Source organism: Melanerpes formicivorus, unplaced genomic scaffold, assembly GCF_026170545.1.
Source record: "Melanerpes formicivorus ecotype bairdi unplaced genomic scaffold, bMelFor1.0.p_v2 SCAF_250, whole genome shotgun sequence".
Taxonomy (NCBI): Eukaryota; Metazoa; Chordata; class Aves; order Piciformes; family Picidae; genus Melanerpes; species Melanerpes formicivorus.
In genome coordinates, this window is record NW_027142602.1 from 204,366 (window position 1) to 225,966 (window position 21,601).

General features: G+C 59.1%; 1 protein-coding gene across 1 annotated transcript; it reads right to left on the reverse strand.

Moving 5' to 3' along the window:
* Positions 1-3,165: 3,165 nt before the first annotated feature.
* KCNA10 (potassium voltage-gated channel subfamily A member 10) lies at positions 3,166-15,120 on the reverse strand. The gene is given in 5 exon segments (XM_068169950.1): positions 3,166-5,391; positions 5,393-5,779; positions 5,781-6,005; positions 6,007-6,318; positions 14,968-15,120. Coding segments are annotated over 4 exon segments (1,551 nt in total). The 5' UTR covers positions 6,238-6,318; positions 14,968-15,120; the 3' UTR covers positions 3,166-4,683.
* Between the last annotated feature and the right edge of the window lie 6,481 nt (positions 15,121-21,601).

Genomic DNA, 21,601 nt, shown 5'->3' on the forward strand with positions numbered 1-21,601 from the left:
TCTCCCTGCGCTTCCTAGGAGGTGAGTTGTCCTTCCCCAGGGCCTGGGGCAGCCCTTCAGCCTCCAGCCCTTCTGCTCAAGGGGCACTGGGGATGCTCTGCAGATCCCATTTGCACCCCCCCAGCCTGCTGGCAGCTGGGCACAGCTGGTGCCCACACCTGAGCCAGCAGGAGCCTGCTCCAAGGCCCTGCTGTGGTGCTCAGAGCAAAGCCTCAGCCCAGCAGCAGCCCCAGCTAGCCCCTGGCCATGGCCACCAAGCATGGGAGGCACTGGGAAGCGAGGTCAGGAGCCCTGACAGCTCTGACTCCCTCTCCTGCCCCATTCCCCAAGCTCCAAAGCAAAGTCTCTTGGCCACTCTTCCTGAATGTCCTGCTGAGGCCACACCTGGAGTGCTGTGCCCAGTCCTGGGCTGCCCAGCTCAGGAGGGACAGGGAGCTGCTGGGGAGGGTCCAAGGGAGGGCTCCAAGGATGCTGAAGGGCCTGGAGCACTGCCTGGGGAGGAGAGGCTGAGAGCCCTGGGGGTGGTTAGTGTGGAGAGGAGACTGAGAGGGGATCTGATCAATGTTTATCAATAGCTGAGGGCTGGGGGTGAGGAGGGAGGGGACAGGGCCAGGCTCTGCTCAGCTGCACCCTGGGACAGGCCAAGGGGCAATGGATGTAAGCTGCAGCACAGGAGGTTCCAGCTCAGCATGAGGAGGAACTTCTGCACTGTGAGGCTCCCAGAGCCCTGGAGCAGGCTGCCCAGAGAGGTTGTGGGAGTCTCCTGCTCTGGAGCCTTTCCAGCCCTGTCTGGATGTGTTCTGTGTGACCTGAGCTGGATTCTGTGTCCTGCTCTGGCAGGGGGGTTGGACTCAATGATCTCAGGAGGTCCCTTCCAGCCCCTGACATCCTGGGATCCTGGGATTGCTGCCATGGAGACACTCCCAGCGAGCCCAGATTCCTGATTTCCATCAGGCCAGGCCAGGAATCCATTGAACTCCATCTCTGCTGGCTCCTCTCTGAATGAAATGGCAAAGCTGAGGCTGCTGGCAAGCTTGTGTAAGGGCGGTGTGGAACCTGTCAGGGGGATGAGCCACCAGATGTGGGCTAAGCAAATTGGATGTGTGGAGTCTGCAGGGAGAACCTGTGAGAGAATGTAGGCTGAAACATCAGAGGAAACAAACACACAGCCAGGGGAAGAGTGAGGTTGGAACAAAATGTTTCTGTCAGAAGGAAACCTGCTGGCAGGAGAGAGAGAGAGGGAGAGCAGCAGAATGATCTGTGGCTGCTTTGCTCCTCTCTGAAGGGAATTTGCATGGTTTAGGAAACCAAAAGTGACTTTAGAGAAGGGGAAGCAGAGCTGCAGGCAGCTGTCAGCCCTCAGCACCCTGCCACATCTGCAGCTACCTAAGGGGCAATGAATCCCCCAGGTGGTGGTGGCTGATCCCCCCAGGGCACTTGGACAGCAGGGAACCTGAGTTAGTGAATCCCAGAGCCCCAGCATGGTAAGGGTAGGAAGGGAGCTCTGGAGATCATCTGCTCCAACCCCCCCCTGCCCCAGCAGGGCTCCCCCAGCAGAGCTCAGCCACTCCAACCCCTGCCCCAGCAGGGCTCCCCCAGCAGAGCTCAGCCACTCCAAGCCCTGCCCCAGCAGGGCTCCCCCAGCAGAGCTCAGCCACTCCAACCCCTGCCCCAGCAGGGCTCCCCCAGCAGAGCTCAGCCACTCCAAGCCCTGCCCCAGCAGGGCTCCCCCAGCAGAGCTCAGCCACTCCAACCCCTGCCCCAGCAGGGCTCCCCCCCCAGCAGAGCTCAGCCACTCCAAGCCCTGCCCCAGCAGGGCTCCCCCAGCAGAGCTCAGCCACTCCAACCCCTGCCCCAGCAGGGCTCCCCCAGCAGCTTGCCCAGGGGCACAGTGCCCAGGGGGGGTTGGAAGCTCTCCCCCCCAGCAGACTCCACAACCTCTCTGGGCAGCCTGCTCCAGGCTCCAGCAGCCTCACCCCAAACAACTTTCTCCTCCTGCTCAGCTCCAACCTCCTGCCTGACACTTTGTGCCCCTTGCCCCTTGGCCTGGCCCTGGGCACCACTCAGCAGAGCCTGGCCCCAGCCTCTTGCCCCCCACAGCTCCTTTAGCTCTTGCTGAGCATTGCTCAGCTGCCCTCTGGGGCTGCTCTGCTCCAGGCTCTCAGCCCCAGGGCTCTCAGCCTTTGCTGCTCCCAGAGCTGCTCCAGGCCCCTCAGCAGCTTCCCAGCCTCCCCTGGACTCTCTCCAGCACTTCTCTGTCTCTCTTGAACTGGGGAACCCAGACCTGGACCTCTCTGCACATCCTGGCTCAATGCTCCATCACCCTCACAGCAAAGCAGTTTCTCCTTAAGCTGAGCATTTTGCAGGAGCAATCAGAACAGAACAAGAGGACACAGTCTCAAGCTGTGCCAGGGGAGGTTTAGACCAGAGGTGAGGAGAAAGTTCTTCCCAGAAAGAGAGATTGGCTCTTGGGATGTGCTGCCCAGGGAGGTGGTGGAATCCCCATCCCTGGAGGTGTTCCAGAGGGGACTGGATGTGGCACCCAACACCTCCTGACTACTAAACCATGTCTCCAAGTGCCACATCCAATCCCCTCTGGAACACCTCCAGGGATGGGGACTCCACCACCTCCCTGGGCAGCACATTCCAATGGCTAACAACTCTCTTGGTGAAGAACTTTCTCCTCCCCTCCAGCCTAAACCTCCCCTGGCACAGCTTGAGACTGTGTCCTCTTGTTCTGGTGCTGCTTGCCTGGGAGAAGAGCCCAACCCCCACCTGGCTCCAACCTCCCTGGGCAGCTGGGTACCACCAAGCAAAGCATCTCACAGCACTTTGCCCTTTTTTATCCCCCCCCTTATTCAGCTGCTGGGGGAAGTCTCTGTGTGTGAGGAAGTCCACCCTGACTCCATGGCCCGAAGCTGGATGTCAAGCAGAGGAGCATCAGAGAAGAGGGAAACAGCTCAGCAGGCTGCTGGGCCAGGGAGTGAGTGAGATATAAGAAATGGTCTTTATTTGAGTAGCTGCAGGAAGTCAGAGATTGAAAGATGGCTAAGAGAAAAAAAGAACATAAAGCAAACAAACAAACAAACAAAAAACCCCAAACCAAACCAAAAACCTCCAACCAAACAAAACCACAAAACAAGGAAAAAAAACCCACCCCCAAACCCAAACCAAAAAGGCCAAACCCACCCAAACTCTGAACCAAAACAAATGGAAACCAAACCAAACCAAATCAAATCAAATGAAAAAAAACCCAAACAAAACCAAAACCAAATGAAAAAAACTCTAACCAAAATAAAAACCAGACCAAAGCCAAACCAAACCCAAAAACCCCAAACAAAACCAAACCCAAACCAAAGCAAACCAAATGAAAACCAAAACCAAAAACAAACCAGATGAAAAAAACCCAAAACAAACTAAAAAGCAAACCAAAAACCAAACCAAAGCCAAACCAAACCCAAAACCCCAAACCCAACCCAACCCAAACCAAATGAAAAAACCCAACCCAACCCAAAACCCAAACCAAAATCAAACCGAACCGAAGACAACACCAAAGCAAACCCAAACCAAAGCCAAACGAAAACCAAAGCAAAGCAAAAGCAAACCAAACCAAACCAAATAAAACCAACCCCAAACCAAACCAAATGAAAAAAAACCCAAACCAAACCAAAACCCAACCCAAACCAAAACCAAACCAAGACCAAACCAAAGCCAAACCAAAACCACCCAAACCCAACCCAACCCAAACCAAAACCAAACTAAACCAAACCAAATGAAAGAAACCCAACCAACCAAAACCATATCCAAACCAAACCAAAACCAAGACCAAACCAAAGCCAAACCAAAACCAAGGCAAACCAAACCCAAAACCAAACCAAACCAAACCAAATAAAAAACCCAAACCAAAACCAAACCAAACCCAAGACCAAACCAAAGCCAAACCAAAACCAAACCTAACAAAACCAAAGCCAAACCAAACTAAAACCAGAACCAAACCCAACCCAAACCCAAGACCAAACCAAAGCCAAACCAAAACCAAAGCAAACCAAAACCAAATCAAACCCAACAAAACCAAAACCCAAACCCAAACGGAACCCCAAACCCACTACCAAACCAAACCAAAACCAAACCCAACCCAACCCAAAACCAAATACAAACCAACACCAAATAAACCCAACCCAACCCAATTGAAACAAATCAATCCAAACCCAAACCAAAACCCAACCCAAACCACACCCAAATCCAAAACCAAAGTGAAACCAAAACCAAACCAAACCAAAAGCTAACCAAACAAAAACAATCAAATGAATCCAAATCAAAACCAAAACAACATCAAATCAAATGAAACCAAACCAAACCCAATCAAAACAAATCAATCCAAACTCAAACCCAAACCCAAACCAAACCAAAAGCAAAACCAAACCAACCAAAAGCTAAACAAACCAAAACCAATCCAATGAAACCAAACCAAAACCAAACCAAAACCAAACCAAAAGAAAACACCAAACAAAACTGAACCAAAGAAAGTAAACCAAACCAAACCCCCCAAAGAAACCCAAACCCCCAACCCCAAAGCAAGCAGCAGATTTGGTGTACAAAGAAATCCCAGCTGAGAGCGTGCAGATGTTTGAGCCCCAACCAAGCCAAGCCAGTCCCTGCCCTCGACGGCCTCCCCCCCCCCCATCACTTCTTGGCCTTGTCCCGCGGGTAACCTCCGTTGGTCTTGTTGAGGGACTCCATGCTGCCGGTGCCTGTGACCACGCTGGTGAGGATCCTCTCCACCTCCCCCGGCAGCATTTGCTTCTCCTCGTTCTCCGTCTCCCGGTGGTAGAAGTAGTTGAAGTTGGAGACGATGACCGGGACGGGCAGGGCGATGGTCAGCACCCCCGCGATGGCGCACAGGGTCCCCACGATCTTGCCCCCCAGGGTGGTGGGACACATGTCCCCGTAGCCCACCGTGGTCATGGTGACCACGGCCCACCAGAAGCCGTCGGGGATGCTGGAGAAGTGCGACTGGGGCTCGTCCACCTCGGCGAAGTAGACGGCGCTGGAGAAGAGGATGACGCCGATGAAGAGGAAGAAGATGAGCAGGCCCAGCTCCCGCATGCTGGCCTTGAGGGTCTGGCCCAGGATCTGCAGCCCCTTGGAGTGGCGGGAGAGCTTGAAGATGCGGAAGACCCGCACCAGGCGGATGATGCGCAGGATGGCCAGGGACATGTTCTGCTGGCCGTTGAGCTCGCTCTGCTGGATGAGCTCGGTGGTGAGGGTGACGAAGTAGGGGATGATGGAGACGATGTCGATGATGTTCATGATGTTGCGGAAGAACTCCGTCTTGCTGGGGCAGACGACGAAGCGGACGAAGAGCTCGAAGGAGAACCAGACGATGCAGGCGGGTCTCGATGACGAAGAAAGGGTCCGTGAAGGTGCTGTGGGCCAGCAAGGTGTCCGTCAGGTTCTTGGAGAGCTCCTGGGCCGACCTGAACTCCCTTTCCTCCCGGAACTCCGGCAAGGTCTCCATGCAGAAGATGATGATGGAGATGACGATGACCAGCACGGAGACCAAAGCTACGCCCCGGGCCGCGCTGGAGCTCTCGGGGTACTCAAAGAGCAGCCAGAACTGCCTGTGAAAGTCATTGGTGGGTAAGAGGGTCTCGGGGTCCTTGATGAAGCCTTCGTCCTCCCTGAACTGGTCCATGGCTTCGTCGCCCAGCTCGTAGAAGGTGATCTCGTCGGCGAAGACGTCGATGGGGACGTTGGCCGGGCGCCGGATTTTGCCGCCGGGACTGGTAGTAGTAGAGGATGCCGTCGAAGCTGGGCCGGTTGCGGTCGAAGAAGTACTCGTTCCTCATGGAGTCGAAGTAGCGCATCCTCTTCTCGGGGTCCCCCAGCAGGGTCTCGGGGAACTGGTTGAGGGTCTTGAGCCGCGTCTCGAAGCGCAGCCCGGCGATGTTGATGATGACTCGCTGGTCGCCCTCCTCCATGCCCACCCTCTCCCCCACCAGGTGGGTCGCTGAACTCGGCGGAGAAGCGGGAGAAGAGGGTCTCATTGTTGGCGTTCTCGCTGTTGATGAGGATCCGCAGGTTGGAGAGGAGGTTGGCGCAGCTGGGGTGGCCCTTCCGCGCCTGCCCGGCGGGGCTGAGCTCGTTGGGGTACGTGGGGTCCTCCACGATCTGATCGGCGTTGTCGAAGCTCACCAGAGCCACCTCCATCTCCTTCCAAGGGGCCAGGTCCATCATACACTGAGCAGATCAGATCAGCAGCACAGGTCCCCCGGCTGGGGCGCCGGCCGGCTCGCCGCTGTCCCGCGCTAGGAGGCTCTGCAAGGGAAGGGAGAGGGAGGTGTGTTGGGCTGGGCTGAGCACCAAGGGAAGGGAGAGGGAGGTGTGTTGGGCTGGGCTGAGCACCAAGAGAAGGGAGAGGGAGGTGTGCTGGGCTGGACTGAGCACCAAGGGAAGGGAGAGGGAGGTGTGTTGGGCTGGGCTGAGCACCAAGAGAAGGGAGAGGGAGGTGTGCTGGGCTGAACTGAGCACCAAGGGAAGGGAGAGGGAGGTGTGCTGGGCTGGGCTGAGCCGCAAGGGAAGGGAGAGGGAGGTGTGTTGGGCTGGGCTGAGCACCAAGAGAAGGGAGAGGGAGGTGTGGTTGGGCTGGGCTGAGCACCAAGAGAAGGGAGAGGGAGGTGTGCTGGGCTGGACTGAGCACCAAGGGAAGGGAGAGGGAGGTGTGTTGGGCTGGGCTGAGCACCAAGAGAAGGGAGAGGGAGGTGTGCTGGGCTGAACTGAGCACCAAGGGAAGGGAGAGGGAGGTGTGCTGGGCTGGGCTGAGCCGCAAGGGAAGGGAGAGGGAGGTGTGTTGGGGCTGGGCTGAGCACCAAGAGAAGGGAGAGGGAGGTGTGTTGGGCTGGGCTGAGCACCAAGAGAAGGGAGAGGGAGGTGTGCTGGGCTGGACTGAGCACCAAGGGAAGGGAGAGGGAGGTGTGTTGGGCTGCACTGAGCCGCAAGGGAAGGGAGAGGGAGGTGTGTTGGGCTGCACTGAGCACCAAGGGAAGGGAGAGGGAGGTGTGTTGGGCTGGGGCTGAGCACCAAGGGAAGGGAGAAGGAGGTGTGTTGGGCTGGACTGAGCACCAAGGGAAGGGAGAGGGAGGTGTGTAGGGCTGGGCTGAGCACCAAGGGAAGGGAGAGGGAGGTGTGTTGGGCTGGGCTGAGCACCAAGGGAAGGGAGAGGGAGGTGTGTTGGGCTGGACTGAGCTGCAAGGGAAGGGAGAGGGAGGTGTGTTGGGCTGGGCTGAGCACCAAGGGAAGGGAGAGGGAGGTGTGTTGGGCTGGGCTGAGCACCAAGGGAAGGGAGAGGGAGGTGTGTTGGGCTGCACTGAGCACCAAGGGAAGGGAGAGGGAGGTGTGTTGGGCTGGGCTGAGCAACGAGGGGGGAGAGGTCTGGATGTGGCACTTGGTGCCATGGTTTAGTTAGCCATGGGATCATAGAGCCTTAGAATCACCAAGGTTGGAAAAGACCTCAGAGATCAGCAAGTCCAAGCTGTCACCCAGCACCTCCTGACTACTAAACCATGGCACCAAGTGCCACATCCAATCCCCTCCTGAACACCTCCAGGGATGGGGACTCCACCACCTCCCTGGGCAGCACAGCCCCAGGGCCAATCTCTCTGGCTGGGAAGAACTTTCTCCTCACCTCCAGCCTAAACCTCCCCTGGCACAGCTTCAGACTGTGTCCTCTTGTTCTGGTGCTGGGTGCCTGGGAGAAGAGCCCAACCCCCACCTGGCTCCAACCTCCCTGCAGGGAGTTGCAGAGAGCAAGAAGGTCTCCCCTGAGCCTCCTCTTCTGCAGGCTAAGCAACCCCAGCTCCCTCAGCCTCTCCTCCCAGGGCTGTGCCCCAGACCCCTCCCCAGCTTTGTGGCCCTTCTCTGGACACCTTCCAGCAGCTCAACCTCTTTCCTGACCTGAGGAGCCCAGAGCTGGACACAGGACTCCAGGTGTGGCCACAGCAGTGCTGAGCACAGGGCAGGATGAGCTCCCTGCTCCTGCTGGCCACACTCTTCCTGCTGCAGGCCAGGCTGCCCTTGGCCTTCTTGGCCCCCTGGGCACACTGCTGCCTCCTGTTCAGCCTACTATCAACCACTCCCCCCAGGTCCCTCTCTGCCTGGCTGCTCTCAGCCACTCTGCCCCCAGCCTGTAGCTCTGCCTGGGGTTGCTGTGGCCAAAGTGCAGCCCCTGGCACTTGGATGTGTTCAATGCCAGAATGGACAGGAAAAAGCCAGGAAATGGGAAACTAGGTCTTTTCACATTGAAGGGTGAGCAGGAAGAGCACAGTACTTATCCCTTCCAACCCAGTCAGCAGAGACACCTCCAACCAGACCTGGCTCCCCAGGGCCACATCAGTCTTGAGTATCTCCAACCACCTCCCTGGGCAACCTGTTCCAGTGTTCCGCTGCCCTCCCAGTAAAGAAACTCTTCCCAATATCCAACTCAAATCTGCCCTTCTGTAGTGTGAAGCCATTGCTGGGCAGGGACACCTCACACCACAGCAGGTTGCTCACAAGCCACCTCCAGCCTGGCTGCAAACACCTCCAGGGATGAGGCTTCCACCACCTCCCCGGGGCAGGCAGGGCTCTCATCACTACATGCCCTGATTAAAAGTCCCTCCCCAGCTTTCTTCTTGGTCCCTTTAAGCACTGAAAAGCCACCAGCAGGTCTCCCTGGAGCCTTCTCTTCTCCAGGCTGGGTTCATTACTGCAGCATCAAGCCTAAAGCTTGAGGTGACATTGCCAGGGGATGAGGGGACACCCAGCAGTGCCACAAGCAGCCCCAATTCCAAGCCCAGGAGGAGCTCCAGCCAACCTCAGCAGATCATAGAGTCACAGAGCTGTCAGGGCTGGAAGGGAGCTCGAGGCTCAGCCAGCTCCAAGCCCCTGCCATGCCCAGGGACACCTCACACCACAGCAGCTTGCTCACAGCCACCTCCAGCCTGGCTGCAAACACCTCCAGGCAGGAGGCTTCCACCACCTCCCTGGGCAACCTGTGCCAGGCTCTCACCACCCTCCTGGGGAGCAACTTCCTAACATCTAAGAAGATGAAGACTAAACCCTCAGGTCACTTGGAGAGCATCTTTCAGGCCAGAGGTGGTTTTTCTCTCCCAGACTGGCTCCAGCAGGCACTCAGCAGTGGACACCAGGCCCCCTAAATACCCCTGACTGTCCCCAGCACATTGCTGGGGACAGAGGAGGCCAAGTTACGGAGCTGGGACATGACCTCTCCTGCCTCAGGGAGAAGCATGAACAGAAATCAGCTGCTAGCAGGGAAAGCTCTGGAGGGATTTGCCCCCAAATGCCCTTCCCAAGGAAGCTCACTCCCCTGATTTATTTTCCCCTCCAGCTCTTTCCCTAACAAACAGAACCTCCAGCCAGGAGAAAGCACAGCAGGAGGTGGGAGAGCTGCTCTGCATGACCAAGGGCAAGGAGGCTGAGAGAGAGAGAGGGAGAGAACAAACCCTACTGCCCTGAGCTGCCAAGAATAGCAACACAATTGAGGCCACAGCTGCATGGAGCAGCAGCAGTGCTGGGGTGAGGATGTTCCCCACCACGGGATGGGGTGAGGATGTTCTCCAGCACAGGCTGGGGTGAGGATGTTCTCCAGCACAGGTTGGGGTGAGGATGTTCTCCAGCACAGACTGGGGTGAGGATGTTCTCCAGCACAGGCTGAGGTGAGGATGTTCTCCAGCACGGGCTGGGGTGAGGATGTTCTCCAGGCTGGGGTGAGGATGTTCTCCAGACTGGGGTGAGGATGTTCTCCAGCACAGGCTGGGGTGAGGATGTTCTCCAGGCTGGGGTGAGGATGTTCTCCATCACAGGCTGGGGTGAGGATGTTCTCCATGCTGGGGTGAGGATGTTCTCCATCACAGACTGGGGTGAGGATGTTCTCCAGCACAGGTTGGGGTGAGGATGTTCTCCAGCACAGACTGGGGTGAGGATGTTCTCCAGCACAGGTTGGGGTGAGGATGTTCTCCAGCACAGGCTGGGGGGAGGATGTTCTCCACCTTGGGCTGGGGTGAGGATGTTCTCCAGCACAGGCTGAGGTGAGGATGTTCTCCAGCACAGGCTGAGGTGAGGATGTTCTCCAGCACAGGCTGGGGTGAGGATGTTCTCCAGCACAGGCTGGGGTGAGGATGTTCTCCAGGCTGGGGTGAGGATGTTCTCCAGCACAGGTTGGGGTGAGGATGTTCTCCAGCACAGGCTGAGGTGAGGATGTTCTCCAGCACAGGCTGGGGTGAGGATGTTCTCCAGCACAGGCTGAGGTGAGGATGTTCTCCAGCACAGGCTGAGGTGAGGATGTTCTCCAGCACAGGTTGGGGTGAGGATGTTCTCCAGCACAGGCTGAGGTGAGGATGTTCTCCAGCACAGGCTGGGGTGAGGATGTTCTCCAGCACAGACTGGGGTGAGGATGTTCTCCAGCACAGGTTGGGGTGAGGATGTTCTCCAGCACAGGCTGGGGGGAGGATGTTCTCCACCTTGGGCTGGGGTGAGGATGTTCTCCAGCACAGGCTGAGGTGAGGATGTTCTCCAGCACAGGCTGAGGTGAGGATGTTCTCCAGCACAGGCTGGGGTGAGGATGTTCTCCAGCACAGGCTGGGGGGAGGATGTTCTCCTGCACAGACTGGGGTGAGGATGTTCTCCATGCTGGGGTGAGGATGTTCTCCACCTTGGGCTGGGGTGAGGATGTTCTCCACCTTGGGCTGGGGTGAGGATGTTCTCCAGCACAGGCTGGGGTGAGGATGTTCTCCATCACAGGCTGGGGTGAGGATGTTCTCCAGACTGGGGTGAGGATGTTCTCCAGCACAGACTGGGGTGAGGATGTTCTCCAGCACAGGCTGGGGTGAGGATGTTCTCCAGCACAGGCTGGGGTGAGGATGTTCTCCAGCACAGACTGGGGTGAGGATGTTCTCCAGCACAGGCTGGGGTGAGGATGTTCTCCACCTTGGGCTGGGGTGAGGATGTTCTCCAGCACAGACTGGGGTGAGGATGTTCTCCAGCACAGGCTGGGGTGAGGATGTTCTCCAGCACAGGCTGGGGTGAGGATGTTCTCCAGCACAGGCTGGGGTGAGGATGTTCTCCAGCACAGGCTGGGGTGAGGATGTTCTCCACCTTGGGCTGGGGTGAGGATGTTCTCCAGCACAGACTGGGGTGAGGATGTTCTCCAGCACAGGCTGGGGTGAGGATGTTCTCCAGCACAGACTGGAGTGAGGATGTTCTCCACCTTGAGCTGGGGTGAGGATGTTCTCCACCTTGGGCTGGGGTGAGGATGCTGTCCAGGCTGGGGTGAGGATGTTCTCCACCATGAGCTTTACTTTGTGCAACCAGTGCTGGGAAGGGCTCCTGCCCATGGGGGCCAAGCTTTACTTGCTGCCTCAACCTCCCTATTTAACTGAAGCCCTCTGGGGCTCTGAAGTTCCTCTTCCCCTGCTCCCCAGAAGTGGCCTCACCCATATGTGTGGGTGGGTAGGACAAGATGGAACCCCAAATCTGCTGCAGAAGGAGCTCTGGAAGAGCTCCTGAGCTCCTCTGGGCTCTCCCAGCAGGGCAGAGAGAGTTGGTGTGGGGTGGCTCAGCTCAGCCCAGCTCAGCTCAGCCATCCAAGCACTGAACACCAACCAAAGCACTAAGATCATCTCCTGGCTTGGCTCAAGAAGCAATTTCACCACCAGCTTTAGCTGCTCCTATTCTGTTCCAGTGTCTGGGGGAGCTCCTGAGCTCCTCTGGGCTCTCCCAGCAGGGCAGAGAGAGTTGGTGTGGGGTGGCTCAGCTCGGCTCAGCTCATCTCAGCTCAGCTCAGCTCAGCTCAGCTCAGCTCAGCTCAGCCATCCAAGCACTGAACACCAACCAAAGCACTAAGACCATCTCCTGGCTTGGCTCAAGAAGCAATTTCACCACCAGCTTTAGCTGCTCCTACTCTGTGCCACTCTCTGGAGGAGCTCCTGAGCTCCTCTGGGCTCTCCCAGCAGGGCAGAGAGGGTTGGTGTGGGGTGGCTCAGCTCAGCTCAGCTCAGCTCAGCCCAGCTCAGCCATCCAAGCACTGAACACCAACCAAAGCACTAAGATCATCTCCTGGCTTGGCTCAAGAAGCAATTTCACCACCAGCTTTAGCTGCTCCTATTCTGTTTCAGTGTCTGGAGGAGCTCCTGAGCTCCTCTGGGCTCTCCCAGCAGGGCAGAGAGGGTTGGTGTGGGGTGGCTCAGCTCAGCTCAGCTCAGCCATCCAAGCACTGAACACCAACCAAAGCACTAAAATCATCTCTTGGCTAGGCTCAAGAAGCAATTTCACCACCAGCTTTAGCTGCTCCTATTCTGTTTCAGTGTCTGGAGGAGCTCCTGAGCTCCTCTGGGTTCTCCCAGCAGGGCAGAGAGGATTGGTGTGGGGTGGCTCAGCCCAGCTCAGCCATCCAAGCACTGAACACCAACCAAAGCACTAAGATCATCTCCTGGCTTGGCTCAAGAAGCAATTTCACCACCAGCTTTAGCTGCTCCTACTCTGTGCCACTCTCTGGAGGAGCTCCTGAGCTCCTCTGGGCTCTCCCAGCAGGGCAGAGAGGGTTGGTGTGGGGTGGCTCAGCTGGGCTCCTGGGTGACCTGCCCTGGCTGCCCCTGCTCTGGCAGGGGGCTGGGGCTGGAGGTCCCCACTCAATGCTTCTTTGAAACCTGGAGCCCCCAGATAGCTTCACCCTGGAGCCTTCAAACACATCAAACTGAGCCCCCCCCACCCCTTGACATCATCCTTCCTGAGGACACTGAGGCACAGATTGAAGAGGGGGACCACTCACAAGCCATGGTCAGGGCTGGGAGAGGAGACTTGAGCCATGGGAAGCTGCTTTTTAGCTGTTATTCAACCCCTTGGGGCAGCTGCCCGAGGGGTGCAGGGCTCCCACTTTCCATTTCCAGCCTTCAAAGCCCCCCCAAACGTGCTGACATCTGCCTGGCCCCATCACTGGAGAAGGTAGGAGCCCCCCCACCCCCCCATTGCTCCCCACACCTCCAGGCCAGCCCCATCCATCCCACTCAGAACCAAATGGCACTGCCCAAAGCCACAGAGCAACCTCCTGAAGCTTTGCCACTGAGCTCCAGGGGGGAGGCTTGAACTAGAAAGTTGAGTCTTTCCCCCACCCCCCCTTCCTAAATCACCTAACATCTGCTTCTCAGAAGCTGATTAACTAATATCCTTCAGCTGAAATCCCTGCCTGGGGGAAACAATGACAGGGAAAAAAAGCCCAGATGAGGGAGAGAGCAGAAGAGAAAGGTCATTTGCAGGGAGAGTTTGCCTGTGGCATGGCAGGGAACAGGGGGCTGTGGTTTCCACCTGCCCCTCTGCACCCTGGCTGCAGTCCCCCTCTGCTCCTCACCCATCCCCTGCCATCCCTCTCTGCTCCTCACCCATCCCCTGCCATTCCCCTCTGCTCCTCACCCATCCCCTGCCATCCCCCTCTGCTCCCCACCCATCCCCTGCCATTCCCTTCTGCTTCCCACCCATCCCCTGCCATTCCCCTCTGCTCCCCACCCATCCCCTGCCATTCCCCTCTGCTCCCCACCCATCCCCTGCCATTCCCCTCTGCTCCCCACCCATCCCCTGCCATTCCCTTCTGCTCCCCACCCATCCCCTGCCATCCCCTCTGCTCCCCACCCATCCCCTGCCATTCCCCTCTGCTCCCCACCCATCCCCTGCCATCCCCTTCTGCTCCCCACCCATCCCCTGCCATCCCCTCTGCTCCTCACACCATCCCCTGCCATTCCCTTCCCCTCCCCTGCCATCCCCTCTGCTCCTCACCCATCCCCTGCCATCCCTTCTGCTCCACACCCATCCCCTGCCATCCCCCTCTGCTCCCCACCCATCCCCTGCCATCCCTTCTGCTCCACACCCATCCCCTGCCATCCCCCTCTGCTCCCCACCCATCCCCTGCCATCCCTTCTGCTCCACACCCATCCCCTGCCATCCCCCTCTGCTCCCCACCCATCCCCTGCCATCCCTTCTGCTCCACACCCATCCCCTGCCATCCCCCTCTGCTCCTCACCCATCCCCTGCCATCCCCTCTGCTCCTCACCCATCCCCTGCCATCCCCTCTGCTCCTCACCCATCCCCTGCCATCCCCTCTGCTCCTCACCCATCCCCTGCCATCCCCTCTGCTCCTCACCCATCCCCTGCCATCCCCTCTGCTCCTCACCCATCCCCTGCCATTCCCTCTGCTCCTCACCCATCCCCTGCCATCCCTCTCTGCTCCTCACCCATCCCCTGCCATCCCCTCTGCTCCTCACCCATCCCCTGCCATTCCCTCTGCTCCTCACCCCTCCCCTGCCATCCCCTCTGCTCCTCACCCCTCCCCTGCCATCCCCCTCTGCTCCTCACCCATCCCCTGCCATCCCCTCTGCTCCTCACCCATCCCCTGCCATTCCCTCTGCTCCTCACCCCTCCCCTGCCATCCCCTCTGCTCCTCACCCCTCCCCTGCCATCCCCCTCTGCTCCTCACCCATCCCCTGCCATCCCCTCTGCTCCTCACCCCTCCCCTGCCATCCCCTCTGCTCCTCACCCCTCCCCTGCCATCCCCTCTGCTCCTCACCCATCCCCTGCCATCCCTCTCTGCTCCCCACCCATCCCCTGCCATCCCCTTCCCATCCCCTGCCATTCCCTCTGCTCCTCACCCATCCCCTGTCATCCTCCTCTGCTTCCCACCCCTCCCCTGCCATCCCCTTCCCCTCCCCTGCCATCCCCCTCTGCTTCCCACCCATCACCTTCCCATCCCTGGGGACCTCTCCCCGGGGGGACAATCCATGACCATTCCCGAGGCTTTCCCAGCAAATCCCAGCTGCTGAGCTTCTCTTCCCCTTGGTCCCCTCCCCACCACCCTTCTGCTGGGCTGAAGACCGGGGCTGGTTCCTTCCCCTGCCCTCCCCAGCGCCATCCCCTCCCGGGACTTACCCGCACAGGGAGCGCCAAGGCTGCCGGCATCTGGGCAGAGAGTCGCTAAGCGCAGGCAGGGATGTGCAGGGACAGGGGAGAGGGGGGAAAAAACCCCGAGCCAAGTGCAGCCATGGCCTTGCTTCGGGATGAAGCAGGCAATGTCATTGAGGAGGCTCCTCTCTCTTTGAGTCTCTGTGGAATTGGCAGCCCGGCAGGCCGGGGAAGGGCTTTGGCAGGCGCCGCGGCAGGATCCGGCACGCTGCGGAGCCCCGGCCCTGCCATCGCCCCGCCGGCCCCCTGCCAGCCCCCCTGCCAGCCCTAAACCCACCCCCCGGGGCCATGGGGGAAAGAGGGCTGCGGGGGTGCAAGGGACGGGACCCCTACCCCCATGTCCCACTCAGCCAGGGGAATTGAGGGGGGGGACACACACACACACAGAGAGGAGTTGGCCACCCACCTCCTGCCCCCTCCCGCTCGGGAGGCAGGGGAGGACGTCCCTTTAATCCCCAATAATGCTCCGGAGGGGCCAGCCAGGACAAGACCTGTCTGTGACGTGCTGAGGTCTGAGCTGGGCCCCAGGAGGGAGGTGGAGAGGGGGGCCAGGGACCCACACACTGCTGGCAGCAGGAGGGAGGTTGGCAGCAGGCGAGGAGGTTCCTCGTGGGGGAGATGGAACTCGGAGGTTGATGGCCTCAGAGGTCATCCTGTCCAACCCCCCCTATAGGAGCACCTCAGAGGTCATCCTGTCCAACCCCTGTCCAACCCCCCCCAAAGGAACACCCCAGAGGTCATCCTGTCCAAACCCTCCTGCAGGGACACCCCAAAGGTCATCCTGTCCAACCCCCCCCGCAGGGACACCTCAGAGGTCATCCTGTCCAACCCCTCCCTGCAGGGACACCTCAGAGGTCATTCTGTACAACCCCCCCCCACAGGGACACCTCAGAGGTCATCCTGTCCAACCCCTCCCTGCAGGGACACCCCTAAAGGTCATCCTGTCCAACCCCCCCCCCTAAAGGAACACCTCAGAGGTCATCCTGTCCAACCCCCCCCCTAGGAACACCTCAGAGGTCATCCTCTCCAACCCCTCCTGCAGGGACACCCCAAAGGTCATCCTGTCCAAACCCTCCTGCAGGGACACCTCAGAGGTCATTCTGTACAACCCCCCCCACAGGGACACCTCAGAGGTCATCCTGTCCAACCCCTCCCTGCAGGGACACCCTAAAGGTCATCCTGTCCAACCCCCCCCCCCTAGGAACACCTCAGAGGTCATCCTGTCCAACCCCCCCCGCAGGGACACCCCAGAGGTCATCCTGTCCAACCCCCCCCTATAGGAACACCCCAGAGGTCATCCTCTCCAACCCCTCCTGCAGGGACACCCCCAAAGGTCATCCTGTCCAAACCCTCCTGCAGGGACACCCCAGAGGTCATCCTGTCCAACCCCCCCCCCTATAGGAACACCCCAGAGGTCATCCTCTCCAACCCCTCCTGCAGGGGACACCCCAAAGGTCATCCTGTCCAAACCCTCCTGCAGGGACACCTCAGAGGTCATTCTGTACAACCCCCCCCCACAGGGACACCTCAGAGGTCATCCTGTCCAACCCCCCCCCTGCAGGGACACCCCAAAGGTCATCCTGTCCAACCCCCTCCCTGCAGGGACACCCCAAAGGTCATCCTGTCCAACCCCTCCTGCAGGGACACCCCAAAGGTCATCCTGTCCAACCCCCCTGCAGTCAGCAGGGACACCTCCAACCACAGCAGGCTTATGATGGTCAAGAGAGGAGGGGAAAGCCCAAGGGGTTGGAGCATCCCCAGCTGCCTACCTCCCTCACCTGTGGCCATGGGGGAGGGCAGGCTGCCTTCCAGGAGGGGATGGTCACAAGGACAAGGCCACGGGGGCCATCTCCTGGGGCTGCTGACAGCAGGAGGTGCAGCCAGCATAGCCCTTGGGAGGACATCAGCGAGGGGCAGGGGAGAGAGGGATGGTGCCCAGCCTCTGGCTCGGCCCCAGGGCCCCTGGGCTTATCAGCTCCACTAATGAAGGCATCAGAGTAGGCCCCGGCTGGAGGGGACTGGGCAGGGAGGCACAAGGCCTGGGATTTGGAGAGTGTATCCCTCTCCCTCCCTTCCTTCCTTCCTTCCTTCTTTCCTTCCTCCCTTCCTTCCTCCCTTCCTTCCCTCCCTTCCTCCCTCCCTCCCTTCCTTCCTTCCTTCCTTCCTCCCTTCCTTCCTTCCTTCCTTCCTTCCTTCCTTCCTTCCTTCCCTCCTTCTCCCTCCCTTCCTTCCTTCCTTCCTTCCTTCCTTCCTTCCTTCCTTCCTTCCTTCCTTCCTTCCTTCCTTCCTTCCTTCCTTCCTTCCTTCCTTCCTTCCTCCCCTCCCTCCTTTCCTTCCTCCCTTCCTCCCTCCTTCCTTCCTTCCTCCCTGGAGCTTGCTGCACTTGTGAGCATCCTCACCTTGGGTGGCTTCATCTCTGGTGGGTGGCCTCCCCCAGAGCTGAGTCCTACCTCTCCCTTCACCCAGGTGACCTGGCCTGGGAGGGTTAGGTTGGAGCTGAGGAAGAATCTCTCTCTTTGCTGCCAGAGAGGTCAGGGGTTGGCAGAGGCTGCCCAGGGAGGTGGTGGAGTGCCCATGGCTGGAGGTGTGCAAGACCCCTGGGGGGCCATGGGCAGGGTGGTGCTGGGCTGCTGGTTGGACTGGATGACCTCAGGAGGCTTTACCAACCCAAACGATTATCCTGTGACCTCCTCCATCTCCTCCTAGGCCTCCTCCACATTCGGGGGGGGGGGGGGGGGGGGGGGGGGGGAGGGGGGAGCTCCAGCCTGAATTCCTCCACGCTGACGTTCCTTTGCTCCTGGAGGGAGGCAGTCACCTCGATTTCCACCCACCCCCCCACTCCCACCTCCAGCAGCCTTCTCTGTCCTCTGAGCTATTTCTCCCTCTGTGATGTTAATGAGCAAATTAAACTGCTCTGTCCCGGAGGAAAGCCCAGGACCCTCCAGCCTGGAGCTCCTCACACTCAGCTCAGCCATGTCTGGTGGGATCAGGACACAGCACCATCCAGACCTTTGATCAGGCCCTTCAGGATGAGGGGGGGATCATTTCACACCCCCTTCCTCTGCACCCCTACAGACCACAGTGCTTCCACTTACCCACCCCAGCTGGGGACCCTACTAACCTTGGGGTGCTCCTGGCACCTCAACCCAGCCTCAGCTTGGAGCTCCTCACACTCAGCTCCAGCTATGTCTGCTGGGAACAGGACACAGCACCATCCAGACCTTTGCTCAGGCCTTCAGGATGGGGGGAATCATTTCACACACCCCTTCTGCACCCCTGCAGACCACAGTGCTTCCACTTACCCAGCCCAGCTGGGGACCTACTAACCTTGAGGTGCTCCTGGCACCTCAATCCAACCTCAGCCCAGAACCTTCCAGCTTGGAGCACCTCACACTCAGCTCCAGCCATGTCTGCTGGGAACAGGACACAGAACCATCCAGACCTTTGCTCAGGCCCTTCAGGATGGGGGGAATCATTTCACACACCCCCTCTGCACCCCTGCAGACCACAGTGCTTCACTTACCCACCCCAGCTGGGGACCTACTATCCCAGAGGTGCTCCTGGCACCTCAGCCCAGCCTCAGCTTGGAGCTCCTCACCCTCAGCTCCAGCCATTCCTGGTGGGATCAGGACACAGCACCATCCAGACCTTTGCTCAGGCCCTTCAGGATGAGGGAGGGATCATTTCACACACCCCCTCTGCACCCCTGCAGACCACAGTGCTTAGAGTTTCCCACCCCAGGGAGGTAGTTGGGGACCTACTACCCTTGAGGTGCTCCTGGCACCTCAACCCAGCCTCAGCTTGGAGCTCCTCACACTCAGCTCCAGCCATGTCTGGTGGGATCAGGACACAACTTCATCCAGACCTTTGCTCAGGCCCTTCAGGATGGGGGGAAATAATTTCACACACCCCCTCTGCACCCCTGCAGACCACAGTGCTTCCACTTACCCAGCCCAGCTGGGGACCTACTAACCCAGAGGTGTTCCTGGCACCTCAACCCAGCCTCAGCTTGGAGCTCCTCACACTCAGCTCCAGCCATTCCTGCTGGGAACAGGACACAGCACCATCCAGACCTTTGCTCAGGCCCTTCAGGATGGGGGGGATCATTTCACACACCCCCTCTGCACCCCTACAGACCACAGTGCTTCCACTTACCCACCCCAGCTGGGGACCTACTCACCTTGAGGTGCTCCTGGCACCTCAACCCAGCCTCAGCCCATGCCCACCTCCCCTCCAACCCCAGCTGTGGGATGGCTTTGACCACCAGCTGATGGTGGCAAAGGTTTGTTTGGGGGCAAAAGTTGACCTCTTTTGGCCTTTTCTTTGTGGTCCTCCAAAGCTTCTTGGTGCTAAGCAGGATCCCATCCTGGCACCTGGGCAGAAAGGGTCTGTGGCTGATGGGAAGCCCAGAGCCTGAGAAGCATCTGCAGGAGCTGATGGCTTGGGCTTGAGCTTGGGCTGGGCTGGGCAAGCCAACCCTAGCTAGAACCTGCTGCCAGGAGGAGTGTCCCTGAAGGCAGAGCAGGGTGGTGGATGAGCCCAGGGGGAGCTGGGAGCTGGGGGAGATTCCTGGAATAACATCACTGCCCTCCAAGAAAGGAGGGCAGTTACACAACTCACCCCCCTCTGGAGACCTCAGCTCCCCCCTGGACACCCTCAGGCAAGTTCTGCCTCTGCCTTCAGCCAAGGTGACTCCAAACACACTTCTGGCCCCAAGGAGTTAGCCACCCCCAAGGATTTAGCCACCCCCCAGGCTGCCCCAGGCGCTCCCCCTGCACCTCTTTGCCTCCAATCCCCTGCTCCAGGCTCCTGCCATCGCTGGGTTTGCTGGGATTTGAGCCCCAAAGGTGTCCTACATCTGGGCTGGAGATGCAGGCACTGGTACAGGATGGCCTCTGCCCAGCACAGCTCTGAGCTGGAGGGGAGATCAAACCCACCCAGGGTGAGGAGAGATCAGCTGGCCAAGGAGGGGCAGGTCTTGCAGCAGGTCCCTGAATTGCTGCTTGGCCTCCTGGTTGCATGAGGGGCAGAGGACTGAGCAGCTCATCACACTCATTGAGCTGACATGGGAGGGACTGGAGCAGGGTGAGAGCAAGGAGAAGGCAGCAGGGGTGCTGCAAGCCTCAGCTGCCATGGGATGAACCAGAGCAGGGTGAGAGCAAGGAGGAGAAGGCAGGAGGGGTCCTGCCAGCCTCAGCTGCCATGGGATGAACTGGAGCAGGGTAGGAACAGGGAGGAGAAGGCAGGAGGAGTCCTGCCAGCCTCAGCTGCCATGGGATGAACCAGAGCAGGGTGGGAACAAGGAGGAGAAAGGAAGGGCCTTGGAAACCCCATGGGAGGAGGCAGAGGAGAGTGGGAAGAAGCAGAGCATGTGAGGAGGCTACCTGCCATGGGATGAACCAGAGCAGGATGAGAGCAAGGAGGAGAAGGCAGCAGGAGTCTTGTAAGCCTCAGCTGCCATGGGATGAACTGGGACAGGGTGGGAAAAAGGAGGAGAAAGGAGGGGCCTTGGAAACCTCATGGGAGGAGGCAGAGGAGAGTGGAAGAAGCAGAGCATGTGAGGAGGCTACCTGCCATGGGATGAACTGGGACAGGATGGGAACAGGGAGGAGAAGGCAGGAGGGGTCCTGCCAGCTGCCATGGGATGAACCAGAGCAGGGTGGGAACAGGGAAGAGGAGGCAGGGAGGGTCCTGCCAGCTGCCATGGGATGAACTGGAACAGGATGGGAACAGGGAGGAGAAGGCAGGGAGGGGTCCTGCAGCTCCTCACCACGAGGCACTGGGGTAGGTTAAGTTGTGGCTGTTTAAGGCCAGGCTGGATGAGGCCTTGGGCAGCCTGGGCTGCTGGGAGGTGTCCCTTGCCCATGGCAGGGGGGTTGGAACTGGAGGAGCTTTGAGGTCCCTTTTGAGGTCTCCTCTGCCCTGAGACGAATGGGATCAAGGTGGGAACAAGGAGGCAGCCCACGAGGGGTCCTGCAGACCCCATCACCACTCCTGGGTCCCAAGGCAGCAGCACTTAATTGGATTTCCATCTAATTCTCCAGCAGAAGGATGCCCACAGAGACCTCCTGCAGAGCAGCACCGGGGCCAGGCCCTGCTCAGAGCAATTAAGCACCAGAATGAGCCTCCCCTCCCTCCCCCCCTCTTTCTGAGCAGAATTAATTAGCTGGGGTCGGGGTGGAGGCTCTCAGGTGGGGCTGAGTTTTCTCCAGAGCTCCTCTGTGGCCACTTCAGCTGCTGGGGAGGGGAATGGTTCTTATTTCTGAGCCCTGTGTGAGGTACCCCTCAGTCTGCATGCCCTCCCAGCACCAGAGAGGGATGGAGGGATGGTGAGGTCCCAGGTGACTGGGAACTGGCCAAGGTGGTCCCCATCCACAAGAAGGGCAGGATGGAGGAGCCTGGAAACTCCAGGCCTGGCAGCCTGAGCTCAGTGCCAGGGAAAGTGATGGAGCAGATCATCCTGGGGGCAATAACTGCACCTGAAGGCTGGCCAAGGGCTCAGGCCCAGCCAGCATGGATTTAGGAAGGGCAGCTCCTGCCTGACCAACCTGAGCTCCTTCCATGCCCAGGGCACTGCCTGCTGGCTGTGGGGCAGGCTGTG